We start from the raw sequence: 18,098 nt of genomic DNA, 5'->3' as shown, positions 1-18,098 counted from the left end.
ATGCCTGAAATGGCTCTAATGGCACACAGTCTTTCATTTTGCAATAAGAAACAAAACGCTTAAAATTGAAGTGCCTCCTTAAGTTAAAACAACAAAGTCATTTTCTCAAAAATGTAATGAATCACAACATTTTAGAATTGGAAACATGCTTGCTGGTCACCTCATCCATCCCCCTCATTTTATGGTTGAGGAAACTCAGGTACAGAATGGTCGAGTGACTTTTACAGGGAAGAACCAGACCAGGCCACTACAAAGTCCAGGCCGAGAAGCATAGGAAGCCCCTGCAGAAAGCTCCAATGGGCTTTCACTAATAAAGATGGAAGTGCATGTACAGAACAACAAACATATTACATCTGAGAGCAGAGGCTTTATTTACAATGATATTCAAACAGGATTTAGCAAAGGATACCTCTTCCTGCTTGTATCTTAGCAGCATGGGTTGTACTTCATAAACAGAAAAGAGAAATATCCTGGGAGCAGGAAGTGAACTCTCTTCTCAGATATGTTCTCTAAATCCCAACATGTTCCATGCTCCCGGCTCGTAGCAGATAGTTGGTAGACACTTGGTTATAACAGCTGGGTGCCAGATGCCTGCCTCCCACTGAGGAATGTGTTCAGGGAAGATGTCAACACTGGCCGGGAAAAACATCAGGCTTTCACCTCACTCATAGCCTCCATAAGACGAGCACTGTTTGTGACTGCTGTTGTCAGGAAAATGAACCTGTAGCCTAAGGAGTCAAATGCAGCAGCAGAAGAGACAGCGCAGATCTTAGGCCCCAACGATAACCACAGAGCCCCTCCATTTCTACAGTCCCCATGGGATCAGAGCACCGGTTTATAGACAGAGACGTGAGTGCCATACCCTTGGGCACCACTGCTTTCTACGCCTGGTATAACTGGGCTCCCTACTATAGCAGCCCACAGTAAGGCTATGGCAAATTGTACTCCGAGGCCAGGAGAAAACTATTCCTATGCAGGACACTTTGCGTGTTTTTTTTTTTTTTTTTTCTTGAGATGGAGTTTTGCTCTTGTTGTCCAGGCTGGAGTGCAATGGCGCCATCTTGGCTCATTGTAACCTCCACCTCCCAGGTTCAAGCAATTCTCCTACCTCAGCCTCCTGAGTAGCTAGGATTACAGGTACCCACCACCATGCCTGGCTAATTTTTGTATTTTTAATAGAGATGGGGTTTCACCATGTTAGTCAGGCTAGTCTCGAACTCCTAACCTCAGGTGATCTGCCCGCCTCGGCCTCCCAGAGTGTTGAGATTACAGGCATGAGCCACTGCGCCCAGCCAACACTTTGTTGCCCAGATATAATACAGGCCAATTCTCACCTTTCTGCTCTCTCTTACCTTTCTCTCTGCCCAGGAACCGGAGGGCTGAGATCTCAGAGAATGTGCAACCACCCAAGAACACCACCAGGATGAGGCGCAGGGACTCACTGGAAGCCTTGTCTTCCTTAGTCATGTCTGTGAGGATCAGACCAGATTCAGCTCTTCCCTGACATGCTAGTCCTGAGTGGTGCATCCAGCCCACCTCTCACTGCCAGCCTACCCCACTGTTGATGCCACATACCTGTAAATGCAAAGTCACTGCAGTTGAGCAGCCGTACCACCTCATCAAGGCCCTGCCAGCTTCGTCGCTCTAACACCTGTGAAGGTATAAGCACTGTTTTTAAGGCTACAGACAATATCAGGCTTAGGAAAGGAAGGGCACAGCAGCCAGACTGTCACATTTCTTGCTCATTACTCAAGTAGCAAAAAGTTGAGACAGGGCCAGGTGTGGTGGCTCACGCCTGTAATCCCAACACTTTAGGAGTTTGAGGCGGGGCGATCACCTGAGGTCAGGAGTTCGAGACCACCCTGGCCAACATATAGTTGGCCTCGTCTATATGAAACCCCATCTCTACTAAAAATACAAAAATTAGCTGGGTGCAGTGGCATATGCCTGTAGTCCCAGCTACTTGGGAACCTGAGGCAGGAGAATCACTTACATCCAGGAGGCGGAGGTTGCAGTGAGCTGAGATCACGCCACTGCACTCCAGCCTGGGTGACAGAGCGAGACTCCATTTCTCAAAGAAAACAAAAAAAGTGAAGACAGGCTAGGGACCAAGAGAAAGCAGAGAGAATGAAATATGAATGGGAGCAAGAGTAATATGCTCTCACCTGCTCAATGATTCGGCAGCTCAAGGGCACATAAGCACCACTGAAGACGTAAGCCATGTCTCGGGGCACTTTCAGATCATACTCGCCGTCCACACGTGGGATCTATAAGACAAAGGGACTTGGCCGGGTGCGGTGGCTCACGCCTGTAATCCCAGCACTTTGGGAGGCCGAGGCGGGTGAATCACGAGGTCAGGAGATCGAGACCATCCTGGCTAACACGGTGAAACCCCATCTCCACTAAAAATGCAAAAAATTAGCCGGGCATGGCTGCGGGCGCCTGTAGTCCCAGCTATTTGGGAGGCTAAGGCAGGAGAATGGTGTGAACCCAGGAGGCGGAGCTTGCAGTGAGCCGAGATCGCACCACTGCACTCCAGCCTGGGCGACTGAGGGAGACGCCGTCTCAAAAAAAAAAAAAAACACAAAGGGACTTCATTAGGCAAGTGACAGCTCAGCTCCCTAACACTTTAAAGGGTCAGATAAAGTGGCATAGCCCAAAGAACAATTCTTATTTCAACAAAAGGGAGAACCAGCAATAGCCCTGAAAAGAGAATCCGTAACAGAAGATAGCAGTTTCTGTTCAGCAACTGCCAGTTCTCTGGAATGACTTCCCATGCACCACTATTGAATAATGTGAACGGGCTGGAGGGACAGGTTCTCCTTTCCCTGTCCTTAAGAGACATGGGATATGGTTGTCACTGAAGCAGCACTTAGAATATTCTCTGGCATTGGCAGGTGCTTGTTACATGTTGATTAAATGAATGAATCTACCATGCTATAAGACTACCAAACAGAAGAATCTTTATACACATGAAATGACAAAAAGGTTTTTGTGGATTCAAAGTACTCCACAATGGGCTGGGCACAGTGGCTCACGCCTTTAATCCTAGCACTTTGGGAGGCCGAGGTGGGTGGATCACCTGAGGTCAGAAGTTCGAGACCAGAACTTCCGGGGTCAGAAGTTGGCCAACATGGTGAAACCCTGTCTCTACTAAAAATACAAAAATTAGCTGGGTGTGGTGGCGCATGCCTGTAATCCCTCAGGAGGCTGAGGCAGGAGAATCACTTGAACCTGGGAGGCAGAGGTTGCAGTGAGCTGAGATTGTGCCACTGCACTCCAGCCTGGGCAACAGAGCAAGACTCCATCTCAAAAAAAAAAAAAAAAAGTACCCCACAATGGAATGAACCCACCGTCTCCCCTAATCATCCCTGTTCCACATACCAAATTCAGCTTTTTGCTGATGGCACGAAAATTGCTCCTCTTGGCCAGAGAACTGAAAGCATCAGTAATCTTTCCTGGGGAAGAAATCTGTGTCAGGTTTCACCTAAGGTCTATGGATTCATGACACTGCCACGAACAACACCAGTCAGGACACGACAGCACCAATCACATCCAAAAACTCTCGGAAGCTGTTCAACTACAGTTCCCTGGAACTCCCACCCTTCTCCCCACCCACAGTCTTCCCCCTCCCACAGGGTACCAGGTCTCTACTAAATGCAATCCACAGGGTAACCCAAGTTTATTGGTATGTGCTTTGGAGTTAAACTGACCTAACTTACTAACTAAGGGACCTGGGACAAATCACTTAATTCTCTAAGCCTCAGTTTCATCATCCATAAAATGAGGATGAGAAAATTTACCTCACAGAGTCTTTGTGAGGATTCAATGAGAAACTAAAGGGCTCAGCACATGGTAAGTGTTCACTATGTGGAAACCGCTCTTACTGTCAGATGTAGTAGTAATAATAGTAATGACATTAATAGGAAGGAATCAGTCCACCTTCTCCAATTCATTCTGTCCCTCCCAGCATGCTGCCTGTTGAGAGAAGTCAGGACAACAGCTGGAGTAGGGGTCACCTGTGCTCCCTGCTTACCTGCAGCCTTGTCGGTCACCAGCTTGCTCACTTTACTCTCCATGGCTGTGAGGGTGTCCCCGGGGGCCTGCTCCGTTAGGAGCCCAGCTCGTCGCAGATTGGAGAAGGTTAGCAGGTGTTCAGGGCCATAGCTCTGAAGAAGATGCAATTAGACTATTTACTGAGTGTCCAAAGAGCATCTAGCACTGTCAGGCACTACAGAGGTGAGGGAGAGAAGGACTATGTAGCCTCTGCTGCAGTGTGAAGGAGCTCACACTTAGTTGAGATAAATTTTCACATCAGAAATAACCAAACAGGGCTGGGAGCGGTGGCTCATGACTGTAATCCCAGCACTTTGAGAGACCAGGGCAGGCAGATACTTGAGGTCAGGAGTTTGAGACCAGCCTGGCCAACATGATGAAACCCTGTCTCTACTAAAAACACAAAAATTAGCTGGGCATGGTGGCTCGTGCCTGTAGTCTCAGCTCCTCAGGAGGCTAAGGCAGAGAACTGCTTGAACCTGGCAGGCAAAGGTTGCAGTGAGCCGAGATTGCGCCACTGCACTCCAGCTTGGGCGACAGAACGAGACATCGTCTCAAAAAAAAAGAAAAAGAAAAAGAAATAATTAAACACCAAACGAAGAAGAATAAAAAGCAGCATGAGACTTTAGAGACCTATGGATGTATGGGAAAGGCTTCCTGGATGAAGTAAGACTTAAGAAGTACCCGGAAGGAAAGCTGAATCAATGCCTCACACGGTGCTAAAATGAGAGAGACTCCCAGGAGTAAGAACTCACCTCTGGGGCCAGCGCTGAAATGTTTAAATTAAATTCTCAGCACCGGCCATGCGCCGTCAGTGTATGGGGTGAAACAAGGGTAGAGAGCAGAGAGGCGTGGTGAAAGGTGACTCTCCCTAGTAGCTCTAAGAGGGAGGCCTGAATGGAAACAGGAGGGTAATGGAGGCAGGAAAGGGGCCACTTCTTTTGCCTCTTTCAAAAATGCCCAGTAACTGCCCTCCACCAAGTTCCCTCAAGAATACATTCTCCAGGCCTTACCTGCAGATACTGTGTTTTCAGAGATCGGTAATCCTTGGGGATCAAACCTAAGCGTGAAGAAAATAAGACAGGTGCATGAGAAAGAGGCTGGCAGAGGCACCCTAAAATGTACAGATCAACCAGCAAAGAATGCCTTCTTCAGGAGGAAGGATTCAGTAAATGTTAATCCTGTAGAGTATACAGTTGGTTCACATTTTAAGCTTGCTTACTGAAAAATAAAGCCTAGGTCTGGGAGCTCCCAAGAAGACCTGTGAAACATAAGGGTGCTGAGGAGGGGACACTGGAACTAATGGTGATCGTAGTGGGATGTGGGGAGGATGCAGCAGGAGGGAGAAGTGATGACTCATTTATTTATTTATTTATTTGAGATGGGGTCTTGCTTTGTCACCCAGGCTGAAGCGCGATCTTGGCTCACTGCAACCTCCACCTCCTGGGTTCAAGCCATTCTCCTGCCTCAGCCTCCTGAGTAGCTGGGATTACAGGCATGCACTACCACACCTGGCTAATTGTTGTATTTTTAGTAGAGACAGGGTTTCACCATGTTGGTCAGGCTGGTCTCCAACTCCTGATCTTGAGATCCACCTGCCTTGGCCTCCCAAAGTGCTGGGATTACAGGCATAAGCCACTGCACCTGGCAGACTCATGCATTTCTTCCTGGCTAAGGGGGAGTTCTACTAGGAACTGCTTCACAACTATTGAGAAATAGGAAAAGTGTTCAAATGAGTTCCAAAAGCATGGTCTTATATGTTTTTCTCCATCGAGGTAAGAATAACTGGGATTCTAACTATAGTAAATGAGATTTAGAATAAGCAAAATACTTCTCTGGGTAAAAAGCAACCTTCGGCCGGGCACAGTAGCTCACTCCTGTAATCCCAGAACTTAGGGAAGCTGAGGCAGGTGGATCACCTGAGGTCAGGAGTTCCAGACCAGCCTGGCCAACATAACAAAACTCCGTCTCTATTAAAAATACAAAAATTAGCCTGGTGTGATGGCGTGCACCTGTAGTTCCAGCTACTCGAGAGGCTGAGGTGAGAAATCGCTTGAACCCAGGAGGCAGAGGTTGCAGTGAGCCGAGATCGTGCCATTGCACTCCAGCCTGGGCAACATAGCAAGACTCTGTCTTAAAAAAAAAAAGAAAAGGAAGAAAAAGAAAAAGAAGGCAACCTTCAAGAATATTCACCAACTGCAAGACTTCAACAGTGAAAAGAAGTTGCCACGAAGATTACAGAATCTGGGATTTTAGAAATGTTCATGAAAACTAGCTGGGCGTGGTGGTGCACACCTGTAGTCCCAGCTACTCAGGAGGCTGAGGCAGAAGAATCACTTGAACCCACGAGGTGGGGGTTGTGATGAGCCGAGATCGCACCACTGCACTCCAGCCTGGGTGACAGAGCGAGACTCTGTCTCAAAAAAATAAATAAATAAAATAAATGTTCATGAAATTAACTTGCTGTCCCTTTTTCCTGGAATGTATCTTTATCTTATTGAAAATAAGGACAGATGGAGTGATGAGAGAAACGCCACTCAGCTCTACACCCCTGCAGTCCTAAGATATGACAGGGCTCTAGGGTGGCCTGGATGTGGTCCCACTTAGGGCTAAAACAATAAATTACCCTGTGTCCTGGTGATCATTCACCCCAAACAAAAAAGAACCCATGAAATTACAAGGAAACATTCTGTTTGCTAAGACATTTGCCTTAGCCTTTCAAAATCACTTCTTCTGTCCCTAAGACATAGTTTCTCAATCTGACATTCTCATCTTTAGTCTTTTGGGCTCACCATTCTCAGTGATGGACAAAAGGCACATGAGGCGCAGGCTTTCTATAGGCGACACCTGCATAGGAAGAAAGACTCAAGGAGGACTGAGGCTTCACAACACATGTTCTTTTCCTTCTGCTTAAGGCTGACCCCCCCTCTAAACGCCATTCTTGGCCCCCGCAGCCCTCCACCTGCGCACCTGCCGGTCTATGTGTTCCTCGATGTAGCTGGTGCTCTCCCGGATATTGAACCCCTCTAGCAGTGCTGTGAGAAATCAGAGGAGAGCCTGTTACTGGGGGACCAGCTCAGCTGTTGCCATCTATGCTAACAGATGTCTGTCTCCCCATCTCTTTCTCCATCCTTGGGGTGGGTTAAGGGACCCCCAGGACTTCTAGCAGGAAACAGCATTCCACATAGCCAGTGTCGGCTGGAAAGAGCCAGAGAACATCTTTTAAGGGTGGGATGGGGCTGGGAGCTGGGGAAGTAGAAGTGTGGGCAGTAGCACAGCAAGGTTGTGGCAGTTACCATGCTCAGTCTTGATTAGCTCCTGGAAATCCTGCTTGGTTTTCTTCTTCATGATGGATTCACAGGCCCCAATATCTGCAGGTTGGATAAAGGGAGCTGACATATTCCTGTTTCTAGAAAGATGCCCCTTTATTGTCCAGAAGAATAAAAACCTCTTAAGGCAAAATCCAAAAGCACTTCTTCCCACTTTACACCAAATAAGATCATATGCGGCAGATGAACAGGGACCTCCTCCTTGGGGTAACGGTACTCGGGAGCCTTCCCCAGAGGGATACAGTCACTTCCCCTCACGCCCCTCAAGCTGAAACCTACGGAGACTCAGCAGGCGGTGCTCCTGTTTCAGGCCCTTGAGCTCCTGGGACACGAAATTCTTCATCTGCTTAATGTCCATGCCTCTCCGGCGCTGTGGGAAAATTCCCAAAGGTTAACCCCCCAACCTCAGACATGAGAAACCACCACCCTCCCTCAGTTGTCATCCATCCATGAGAAAGGACAGGGAACCTGTCATAATATTAGAAGGAGCAGCAGCCTTGGGAAGCCACTGAGGGAACAAAACAGAGGACCAGGGCTTGGAGCCTCACATCATACTGGGCTTGCAAGTTCCGGGCCTTCTGGCTCAAGAAGCCAAAGACATTGGAGAAGTGCTCATTCCGAATCTCATTAAACACCTGTGAGGGGAGTAAGACAGGAACAACTTACTCTATCAGAACCATCACTTAGCAGTAGAATGACAGTACAGGAAGGGTGCTCAGGTGTTCTGGCAGAAATACAAACAAAGCTCAGCTGGGATCCATGGGTCCATATCAAATGCCTACTCCGTGCTCTGGGGTATGCTCTTAACTGGTGGGGAAACCCTCTCTCCCACAGACTCAGCCTCCCCTCACAGAGCTGGGGCCCACAGCCTGGTATAAGCAGTGGCCCTAGGGGGGCCCATTGCTAGCACCCACACCCTCACCTTGTCCTCGGCATTGAGTAGCACCTTCAGGCTCTTGTCAGAGGATGTGACTTCTGGGCCAAAGTCGACACTCCCTTTGAGAGCAGAGGGACAGTTCTTAGGATCTCCAATGAGGACTTCTCCTACCCTTCCTTGAACTGCCATAAAGGTCCTCAAACTATTTGGAAGCCAGCAGTTCATTCAGGGTCTGGGTCTCTCCCACAAGCCCTGCCATGTGGGAGGTGCCAAGGCTGATGACCACATCCATCTTGCCAAGATGCAGAGGACCATGGCACTTACCACACTTGATGCGGAAGGTGTCATCTACTAGGCCCTCGTAAACCACTTGGGAGCAAAGCGCTGTCACAAAGTCCACATCTGAAACAGAGATCCCTGACCATGAAGGTTCTCTCTGACCCAGCCTTCTACACAGCATGCTCAAGGGCAGCTTTGACACTTCCATAGGGCCAAGGACCCACGCTCCTCAAAGCTGGGATTCACAGCCCTAACCTTAGGATTTTAACTTTGCCACCACGCTTTCCATATTCCCATGTCTTCTAAGGCCAAAAGATGACAGGAGCGCTGGGCATAATTTACCTCTGTCCAAGAGAAAGATATGTCCAATCTCTGGCCTTCGGCCCTTGGTTTCACCATCCTCCTCCTCCTCCAGGTTCCTCCACAATTCATATGCCATCTGCCAGGGCCCAAAATATTCTCAGTCTTGTGTCCAGGTCCCTACTGCAGCCAACCCCTTCCATGTGATACTTCCTCTTGTCCCCGAGACAGGAGCTCATTATTTACAATATGGCCCTATCTACTCCCATCTGTGTCTATCCTTCCCCGACACTCTTCATACTGGTGAGAAGATGTGTTACTCTGTCCCCAAAATGAAAAGAGATTTAGGAATGCCACCCAGGAGACCCTGGCTTTTGCCTCTCTGTTAGCCACATAAGTTCTCCTCTCTGAGGATCCATTCCAGAACAATGAAAGCAAAGAATACACCTTATATCACAGATACCCTTGGATAACCTCACGTGGGTACACAACAGGGGAAACAGGGTCTGCCGGGACAACAGTACTGCTAGTGCTCTTACCTTGGCGCATCTGCCAATTCCATAGCAGTTTGGAAAGGGTCCATAGAGAGTGCTGAGAAGGTGTAAGGCCTGAGCCACAGTGTTGATCCAACGCTGATCTCCTTCCTGCAGGGACCACACAAGTCATAAAGATATGAATCAACCCAATAGGACCCTTTGGAAAGTGGTTAGCCCTAGAAGCCCTGGAGCAGGGTGGCAGGGTCTGGGGGATGCATTTTCATTGGCTCCACGGGAAGTCCCGCAAAGACCAATCTGTAGCACTCAATCACTATATCACTATCACTCGTGATAAATTACTTGAGTTGGATAAAGGTTACATTGGTATTTCTAGCCCTCTGCATCCCACATGTGTCTCCATCCCCTGATGCCAAGACCCAAGGGCCTCTGCATTTACCAGAAAGTAATCCCTGAAAAATTCTGGTAGTTCCATGCTCAGCAGATCCACATCAAGAGGCAGCAAAGAGAAGGCCCATTCATCACAGCTCACATCTGTGGGGACACAGAGCATCAGCCTCCCTGTAGAAGGTACTTAGCTCCACGTTAAGAGGGAAGGTCTGCCACAATCATGCAATAAATATTTGAGTGCCTGCCACACGCCAGTACTGCATTAAGCAATGGAGGCTCAAAGAATAAGACACAGTCCCTGCCCTTAAGGAGCTCACAGTCTGATAAGGAAAGGAGATGTGACCACAGCAGCCTGTAACACAATGTGGTAAGTGATGGGTTTTTACTAGAAGGCTGACCAAAAGTGCCAAGAAAACGTTCATTCACTCTTTCCTTCTTTCCTTCTTTCCTTCTTTCTTTCTTTTCTTTCCTTCTTTCTTTCTTTCTCTTTCTTTCTTTCTTTCTTCTTTCTTTCTTTCTTTCTTTCTTTCTTTCTTTCTTTCTTTTCTCTCTCTCTCTCTCTTTCTCTCTTTCTTTCTTTCTTTCTTTCTTTCTTGACTGAGTTTAGCTCTCATCATCCAGGCTGTAGTGCAATGGTGAGATCTCGGCTCACTGCAACCTCCACCTCCTGAGTTCCAGCAATTCTCCTGCCTCAGCCTCCCAAGTAGCTGGGATTACAGGCATGCACCACCACGCCCAGCTAATTTTTATATTTTTGGCAGAGACAGCGTTTTGCCATGTTGGCCAGGCTGCTCTCAAACTTCTGACCTCTGGTGATCCGCCCGCCTCAGCCTCCCAAAGTGCTGGGATTACAGGCGTGAGCCACCATGCCCAGCTTGCTCATTCATTATTCAGCAAATATTTACTGAAAGCTGCCTACATGCAGGACTATATGAACACCAGAGATACAGCAGTGAGCAAAATAGACATGCTCCCAACCTTCTGGAGCTTACAGTCTAGTGGGGGAGACACACCAGACAAATTATGACACAAACTGTTAAATCACGGTTGTGCTCCAAAGAGGTCAAACAGCAAGCTGTGAGCACCATATATTAAAGGGCTGTAACCACAACTGGGGGTGTAGGAAAGACTTCCGTCAAGAAGAGAAAATTAAGCTTAGAATTTGCGTAAGACTTGGGAAGGCAAAAAGCTGTAGGATGGAGAACATCCTGGGCACCTGGAAAATCATGGGCAAAATCCCTCTGGCTGGAGGGTGGTGAGTCAAGAGAAGGAAGTAGCACACAATGAGGCTAATGGGACAGGAGGGGCCAGACTGTGCAAGGGATAGGAGGCATGTTGGGGATTCTGGGCTTTATTTTGAGCTGCTGCCAGATTTCCAGCAAGGAGTGCTGTGATCAGGTTTGGGCTGTGTGGAGAATAGCCTGAGAAATGCACACAGGGGAGGCCCAGTTTTTCCTGTGGAAGCCTTGGAAGGTGAGAAAAGAGTGGTTGGTCATTTCCAACTCTAAGCCCTGGTATTACTTTCATACTACCCCAATAGTGTTCGTTCTGTCTGTCTATCTATCTATCTATCTGCCTATTTATGAGACTGAGTCTCACTCTTGTCGCCCAGGCTCGAGTGCAATGGCGTGATCTCGGCTCACTGCAACCTCTGCCTCCTGGGTTCAAGCAATTCTCCTGCCTCAGCCTCCTGAGTAAGCTGGAATTACAGGTGTGCACCACCACGCCCAGTTAATTATTGTATTTTTAGTAGAGATGGGGTTTCACCATGTTACCTGGGCTGATCTCGAACTCCTGACCTCAGGCCTCCCAAAGTGCTGGGATTACAGGCGTGAGCCACCGCGCCCAGCCCCGAGTAGTGTTCTAATTTGTGGTCCTGTTCCCATTCCCATTCTCAGGAACCTCTCCTCCTGCTACACTAACAGGAATAAGACTAGGAAAAGAAAGAGCTGGGGGGTGGAGAACAACAACAGTTTTTTCTTCTGTATGTTCTCTCTCCCTTTCCACTCACATTCATCTCCTCTCACCTCCATAGATTCCCTCTTCCTCAAGCACCATCTCACATGCATAAAACTGAAAGAGAAAAGGAAATTGATTAGTAACCACCTTTTTCTCTGTTCTCTCCATTTCTCTGCAGTTCCTCTGTGGTCACTGATGAGGACAATAATTACTGAACTCAGTGAAAGAAAAGAGAACCCAGACTCTTAGATCTAGAAAGGACCATTAGAATCATCCAGCCCAGCACTTCATTTCTTTCTCATCCATTTAATTTATGTTTGAGTAAATTGTTTCTTATCTCACGAGCGAATGGAAGAACTTTACAAAGGAGAAGGAATTCAGCTGTCTTCGAAAGGTAAGTTGTACAGGCAGAGATGAGAGCAACGGCATGAAGTGCTCTGGAAATTGTGGAGGAGCAGATGGGAGCAAACGATCTGTACAAGGGAGAGTAAGTTCTGTTTAGGACATGCCCATGGGACCTCTGGAGTCACAGACAAGGACTTGGGATTAAGTAGCATATACCCTGTATTTAAAGTGGATGATGTGGCTGGGTGCAGTGGCTCACTCCTATAATCCCATAACTTCGGAAGGCCGAGGCAGGTGAATCGCTTGAGTCCAGAAGTTCTAGACCAGCTTGGGCAACAAGGTAGAGACCCCGTCTCTACCAAACAATGAAAAATTAGCCGGGCATGGTGGTGCGTGTCTGTAGTCCCAGCTACTCAGGAGGCTGAGGTGGGAGGATCATTTGAGCCCAAGAGGTCAAGGCTGCAGTGAGCCAAGATTGCGCCACTGCACTCCAGCCTGGGCAACAGAGTGAGACCCTATCTCAAATAAATAAATAAAAAAGTAGATGGTCTGTCCAAGAGAAAAGAACACACAGAGGAGAGCTAAGGACAGGACCCTAGGGAACACCAAGATGAAAGGGGGCCAGAGTACAGGACCTGGCAGAGAAGACTGAGAAAGAACACTCAGAGAGGTAGGGGCAGGAGAAAACAGCAATAGTCAAGGCAGAAAAGGTCAGAGTTGCAAGGAAGGGTGGGCAACAGTGTCAAATGCCAGGGAAGTTAAGTAGGATTAACATTAAATAGACACCAGTGGATCTGACAACAGAGACCTGAGGGAGACTTGATGAAACGATGAAGGTAGAGATAAGGAAGCAGAAGCAGTGACAGTACAACAGTCTTCACAGAAGCCTGGCCATGAAAGAAGGGGGAGTCCTGAGAAGAGATGAAATGGGGGACATTGTTTAGAAGGGACAGACATGGGTGAAGGCAGAAGAGAAAGTCTACCTGGTAAAGCAAGACAATGGAGAAGGAAAGCAGAAACGGGGTCAAGAACTGGCATGGAACAGCTCATCTTCAAAGGGAAAAGGCCACGATCTCTTCCTCCTTTGAGGTAAGTGGGGAAAGGGTGAATATTTGAAAGTAATAAGAAAGAATGCTGAGGGCACTCACATCTGATAATAAGATGACACTATTAACAGCTAATGTTGTAAGCCCTTAAAATGGATTAGGCATTATTCTTCGTGTTTTACAAGAATCACTTGTCTTCATCTTCATACTAGCTCTGTGAGATGTAGATCAATGCTATGTGCTCCTTGTTTTACTGTTACACAGAAGAATCCTATTCCTCCCTCACTCATTTCTACCAGGAAAACTGAAATCTACAGGCCTGCTTTTAACTTTTAGTGGGAAGTAATGGAATTCCAGAGCCAGGTCTGAAAACTGCCAATCTTCATAATTAACAAAGGAGTCTCAAAGAAGAGAGAGAGATGCCTCCTAATATAAAATTAGGTCAAATAATTCGATTAGATAAGGTGTTAAGTGGAGAACACTCATAAAAATACCAATTTTGTTTTTCTGTGTAATATAGAGACTTGTAGGATTATTTTAACTTGTAGGATTATTCCCTGTTAATACAAATGTGTCCTTGGCCAGGCACAGTGGCTCATGCCTGTAATCCTAGCACTTTGGGAGGCAGAGGTGGGTGGATTGCCTGAGCTCAGGAGTTCGAGACCAGCCTGGGCAATATGGCAAAACTGAACCTCCATTAAAAATACAAAAAATTAGCCAGGCATGGTGGTGCACACTTGTAGTCCCAGCTACTCGGGAGGCTGAGGCAGGAGAACTGCTTGAACCTGGGAGGCGGAGGTTGCAGTAAGCCAAGACTGCAGCACTGCATTCCAGCCTGGGTGATAGAGCAAGACACTGTCTCCAAAAACAAAACAAAACAAAACAACAAATCTGTCCTTGGAAGCATAATTTGAAAAAAAAAAAGAAATGGTTTTGTAAGGGTCCAAGAACTAGAAATTATTGCTATGACTGTTTTAATAGCATTCAAAAGTACCTATAATTCTGAGTGGTTGTCCTACTCAATAATTTCTTGCCCTGGTAATAATACTTCACGTGTTTGTATTCCTAAGCATATTATCTTAAGATAAATATTTGTAAGATTGTGCTATCAATCTTCAGGTGACATTCAAAGGAAGGTCACTGGTTCTTTCCTCTTATTCCTTTTACAGAAGGAGAAAACAATATAAGCCTAGGGTCCCACTTGATTTCTTATTTCAACAGAGACTCAAAGTCATCTCACTTAAATTAAGAGACAGGTACTATTATCAAGTCTGTCTTCCAGATGAGAAAACTGAGACATGGAACAGCTTAGTACCTAACCCAAGACCACACAGGTAATAAGGCCTCAAGGGTGGATTTTATCCAGACAGCCTGGTTTCAGAGGCTTCAGTCCTTAGTTACTGCTTCTATTTTCTCTAGAATTTTCTTTTTTTTTTTTGAGACGGAGTCTTTCTCTGTCGCCCAGGCTGGAGTGCAGTGGCGCGATCTCGGCTCACTGCAAGCTCCGCCTCCCAGGTTCCCGCCATTCTCCTGCCTCAGCCTCCTGAGTAGCTGGGACTACAGGCGTCCGCCACCGCGCCAGGCTAATTTTTTGTATTTTTAGTAGAGACGGGGTTTCACCATGGTCTCGATCTCCTGACCTTGTGATCCGCCCGCTTCGGCCTCCCAAAGTGCTGGGATTACAGGCGTGAGCCACCGCGCCCGGCCTTCTCTAGAATTTTCTTAGAAAGATTGAAAAGGAATAAATTCCTGTTCTTCCTAGTCTAGTTTCTACCTTCTCTAAGTATGCATGCACTACTTGCTGTAGCTTTATAGGCCTATGGTTGGCAAGGTAAAGGCCTGGAACGTCATTCCTCCCAATCACTGGGATTGAGGATGAATGTAGCTAATGCAGAGGTGAGAGGGGAGCTCAATGGAATCAAAAAATGGACAGACTATGATGACCTCCAAATATGTACTGCAATCATTGAGTTAAAGATGGAAGAGCTCTAGCCTGGCTATGCTAATTCACTGTGTGAGCATGGGCTTCAGTTCCCTCAGCTGCTCAAAGTTGGGGTGGAGTAAAACAGTCTCTAAGGCTCCTTTCCTGTGCAAGAAAAGGCTTTTCCAATACATGGTGGCATGGTTCTAGTAACCTAGGGGCAGCCCAGTCACATCCCTATAAGCATAGGGGATGGGAGGAGGGGGGTGATGATTTATCTAATTTATTATTAAAGAGAGATACAGGGAGAAAGTCATTGGAAAGCCGTAACATTGTGCACCATTACTATACTAGAGTTTGTGTAAGGGATACAGAGCAGGTTCTACCTCGCAAGTGTGAAGCTTTTCACTAAAAAAAAATCTACGTAGAGGCCTCCTCACACAATTCCACAACACTTTATTTGGAACAGTATGCTGGCAGACCCTCTGCTAAACAATTGAAGATATGTAAATGAAAAGACAGTGACAGGTATTTTGTTCAATCATACATAATTTGCTTTGAGGGAGTGCAATGGAAACTGAATCCCCAGGGCAACAGTGTTGGGAGGTGCAGCCTAAAAACAGGTGATTGGGTCGCAAGGGAGGAGTCCTCATGAATGGATTAATGTCCTTATGGCAGGAGGGGGGTGCTATAAGGCAAGTCCAGCCCCTGGGTGCCTCTTGGTCTCATGTGCTGGCTTCTACCTTCCACCCTTCTGCCATGGGATGACCCTCGCCAGATGCCAGCCTCACACTCTTGGATTTCACTACCTCCTCAGACCATGAGCTAAATAAATTTCTGTTCATTATAAATTACCTAGTCTCAGGCATTCTGTTACAGCAACAGAAAACGAACTGAGACAGGGAGGTAGTGCTGTTGGCCCCTTACCCCTGCCTGGTCCTCAGTCCTGTTCTACCTTATCCCACTTCCTCCAGGATTCAAACTCACCTTTTGAGGGCTGAAGATCACTTTGTATTTGCGAGTTCTGCCAGCCAATTTGTCAGCATTGACAAGACCTACAGAGAGAAGGAATGCAGCCCAGCAAGCCATGAGCCATCAGTTACACTAGAAGCAGGGAAGCTGCCGGGCATGGTGGCTCACGCCTGTAATCCCAGCACTTTGAGAGGCCGAAGCGGGTGGATCACCTGAGGTCAGGAGTTTGCGACCAGCCTGGCCAACATGGTGAAATCCCGTCTCTACTAAAAATATAAAAAATTAGCCCAGTCTGGTGCTGGGCACCTGTAGTCACAGCTACTCAGAGGCTGAGGCAGGAGAATCGCTTGAACCCGGGAGGTGGAGGTTGCAGTGAGCCCAGATCACGCCATTGTGCTCCAGACTGGGCAACAAGAGTAAAACTCCATCTCAAAAAAAAAAAAAAATGACAACAACAAAAAAGAAGCAGGGAAGCAGATATCCTTCACAAGTGCTACAGCCAACTCAAACAATTATTTTCTTATTAGAGGGTCCTTATGGCCAAAGCCCTTAGATCTTGCCCGCCGTTTCCCACAGTCACACATAGTACCATGGCACACTCACTGGCAATGTATCGCATATTCTTGATGCGGGGTCTGACCAAGAAGCACAATCTATGAGAGAGAAAGAAAAAAAAACAGTGAAGAAAAATTATCAAGTTGGATAGCAACTTAGAAGAAACTGAAACAATACCAACTTTTTTGCCATTTGCCCTATAGGTCTCATCCTAGCCAAAGCTATGCCATTCTCTTGGTCCACTATACATCAACCACAGAAGATACTCTCAATACAATGGATAGAATGTGATGAGCTGGGTACATTACTGGCCCTATAGTGGACCCAAAAATTGCTGTTCTCAAATAACTTACAATCCAGTGGGCAAAAAAAGGTGCACATATGGAGTATATTAACAGTCAGTGCCGAAAAACAATACAAGAATACCCCATAAAAATATACAATTATTATTTGCCAGTTAAAAATAAAGGCTGGGCATTGTGGCTCACACCTGTAATCCTAACATTCTGGGAGGCCAAGGTGGGCAGATTGCTTGAGCTCAGGAGTTCGAAAGTAGCCTCAGCAACACAGTGAGACCTCATCTCTATTAAAAATAATAAGAGTAGGCTGGGACCAGTGGCTCACACCTATAATCCCAGCACTCCGGGAGGCAGAGGCGGATGACCTGAGGTAAGGAGTTTGAGACCAGCCTGGCCAACATAGAGAAACCCCGTCTCTACTAAAAAATACAAAAATTGGCTGGGCATGGTGGTACATGCCTGTAATCCCAGCTACTCAGGAGGCTGAGGCAGGAGAATCACTTGAACCCGGGAGGCGGAGGTTGCAGTGAGCCCAGATTGTGTCATTGTTCTCCAGCCTGGATGACAAGAGCTAAACTCTGTCTCAAAAAAATAAAATAAAATAAAATAAAAATAAATAATAATAATCGTAAAATAAAATACAAGAACTATAAAGGCCTGGCGAGGTGGTGCATGCCTATAATCCCAGCATTTTGGGAGGCCGAGGTGGGCGGATCACCTGAGGTCAAGAGTTCAAGACCAGCCTGGCCAACATAGAGAAACCCTATCTCTACTAAAAATACAAAAATTAGCTGGGCATGGTGGCAGGCGCCTGTAATCACAGCTACTTGGGAGGCTGAGGCAGGAAAATTGCTTGAACCTGGGAGGCGGAGGTTGCAGTGAGCTGAGATCCCGCCACTGCACTCCAACCTGGGTGACAGAGTTAGACTCCTACTCAAAAAAATAAAATAAAACTACAGGCGGACGCAGTGGTGCACACTTGTAATCCCAGTTACTCAGGAGGCTGAGGTAGAAGGATCCCTTGAGCCCAGGAGCTCAAGGCTGCAGTGAGCTATGATTGCACCACTATACTCCAGCCTGTGCAACAGAGTGAGACTCTGTCTCTGAAAATAAATAAATTTAATTAAAAAAATTTAAAAATGTAAGAAAGTAATAGAAAACTGTAATCCCAGCACTTTGGGAGGCCGAGACGGGCGGATCACGAGGTCAGGAGATCGAGACCATCCTGGCGAACACTGTGAAACCCCGTCTCTACTAAAAAATACAAAAAACTAGC

At 47.0% G+C, this 18,098-nt stretch overlaps 1 protein-coding gene across 6 annotated transcripts in view; it reads right to left on the bottom strand.

Annotated features, from left to right (window-relative positions):
• Positions 1-97: 97 nt before the first annotated feature.
• Positions 98-18,098, bottom strand: part of VPS33B (VPS33B late endosome and lysosome associated) — a 32,630-nt gene continuing 14,629 nt past the window's right edge. For all 6 annotated transcript variants that reach the window (XM_033188923.1, XM_033188921.1, XM_033188919.1 and 3 more), the window contains 20 exons: positions 16,572-16,621; positions 15,984-16,051; positions 11,753-11,798; positions 9,775-9,869; positions 9,381-9,485; positions 8,884-8,980; positions 8,587-8,664; positions 8,308-8,381; positions 7,934-8,020; positions 7,665-7,755; positions 7,353-7,427; positions 7,027-7,091; positions 6,849-6,903; positions 5,070-5,116; positions 4,037-4,169; positions 3,385-3,458; positions 2,166-2,267; positions 1,576-1,651; positions 1,353-1,469; positions 98-728 (listed from right to left, as the gene is read on the bottom strand). In XM_033188923.1, coding sequence (XP_033044814.1) covers positions 649-728; positions 1,353-1,469; positions 1,576-1,651; positions 2,166-2,267; positions 3,385-3,458; positions 4,037-4,169; positions 5,070-5,116; positions 6,849-6,903; positions 7,027-7,091; positions 7,353-7,427; positions 7,665-7,755; positions 7,934-8,020; positions 8,308-8,381; positions 8,587-8,664; positions 8,884-8,980; positions 9,381-9,485; positions 9,775-9,869; positions 11,753-11,798; positions 15,984-16,051; positions 16,572-16,621 — 1,615 coding nt within the window. In that variant the 3' untranslated portion in view covers positions 98-648. The remainder of the gene's footprint in view (positions 729-1,352; positions 1,470-1,575; positions 1,652-2,165; positions 2,268-3,384; positions 3,459-4,036; positions 4,170-5,069; positions 5,117-6,848; positions 6,904-7,026; positions 7,092-7,352; positions 7,428-7,664; positions 7,756-7,933; positions 8,021-8,307; positions 8,382-8,586; positions 8,665-8,883; positions 8,981-9,380; positions 9,486-9,774; positions 9,870-11,752; positions 11,799-15,983; positions 16,052-16,571; positions 16,622-18,098) is intronic.

Source organism: Trachypithecus francoisi, unplaced genomic scaffold (genome assembly GCF_009764315.1).
Source record: "Trachypithecus francoisi isolate TF-2019V2 unplaced genomic scaffold, Tfra_2.0 Lachesis_group3, whole genome shotgun sequence".
NCBI lineage: Eukaryota > Metazoa > Chordata > Mammalia > Primates > Cercopithecidae > Trachypithecus > Trachypithecus francoisi.
Note: the sequence above shows the minus strand (reverse complement) of the source record. Positions and strands in the feature narration are given on the sequence as shown.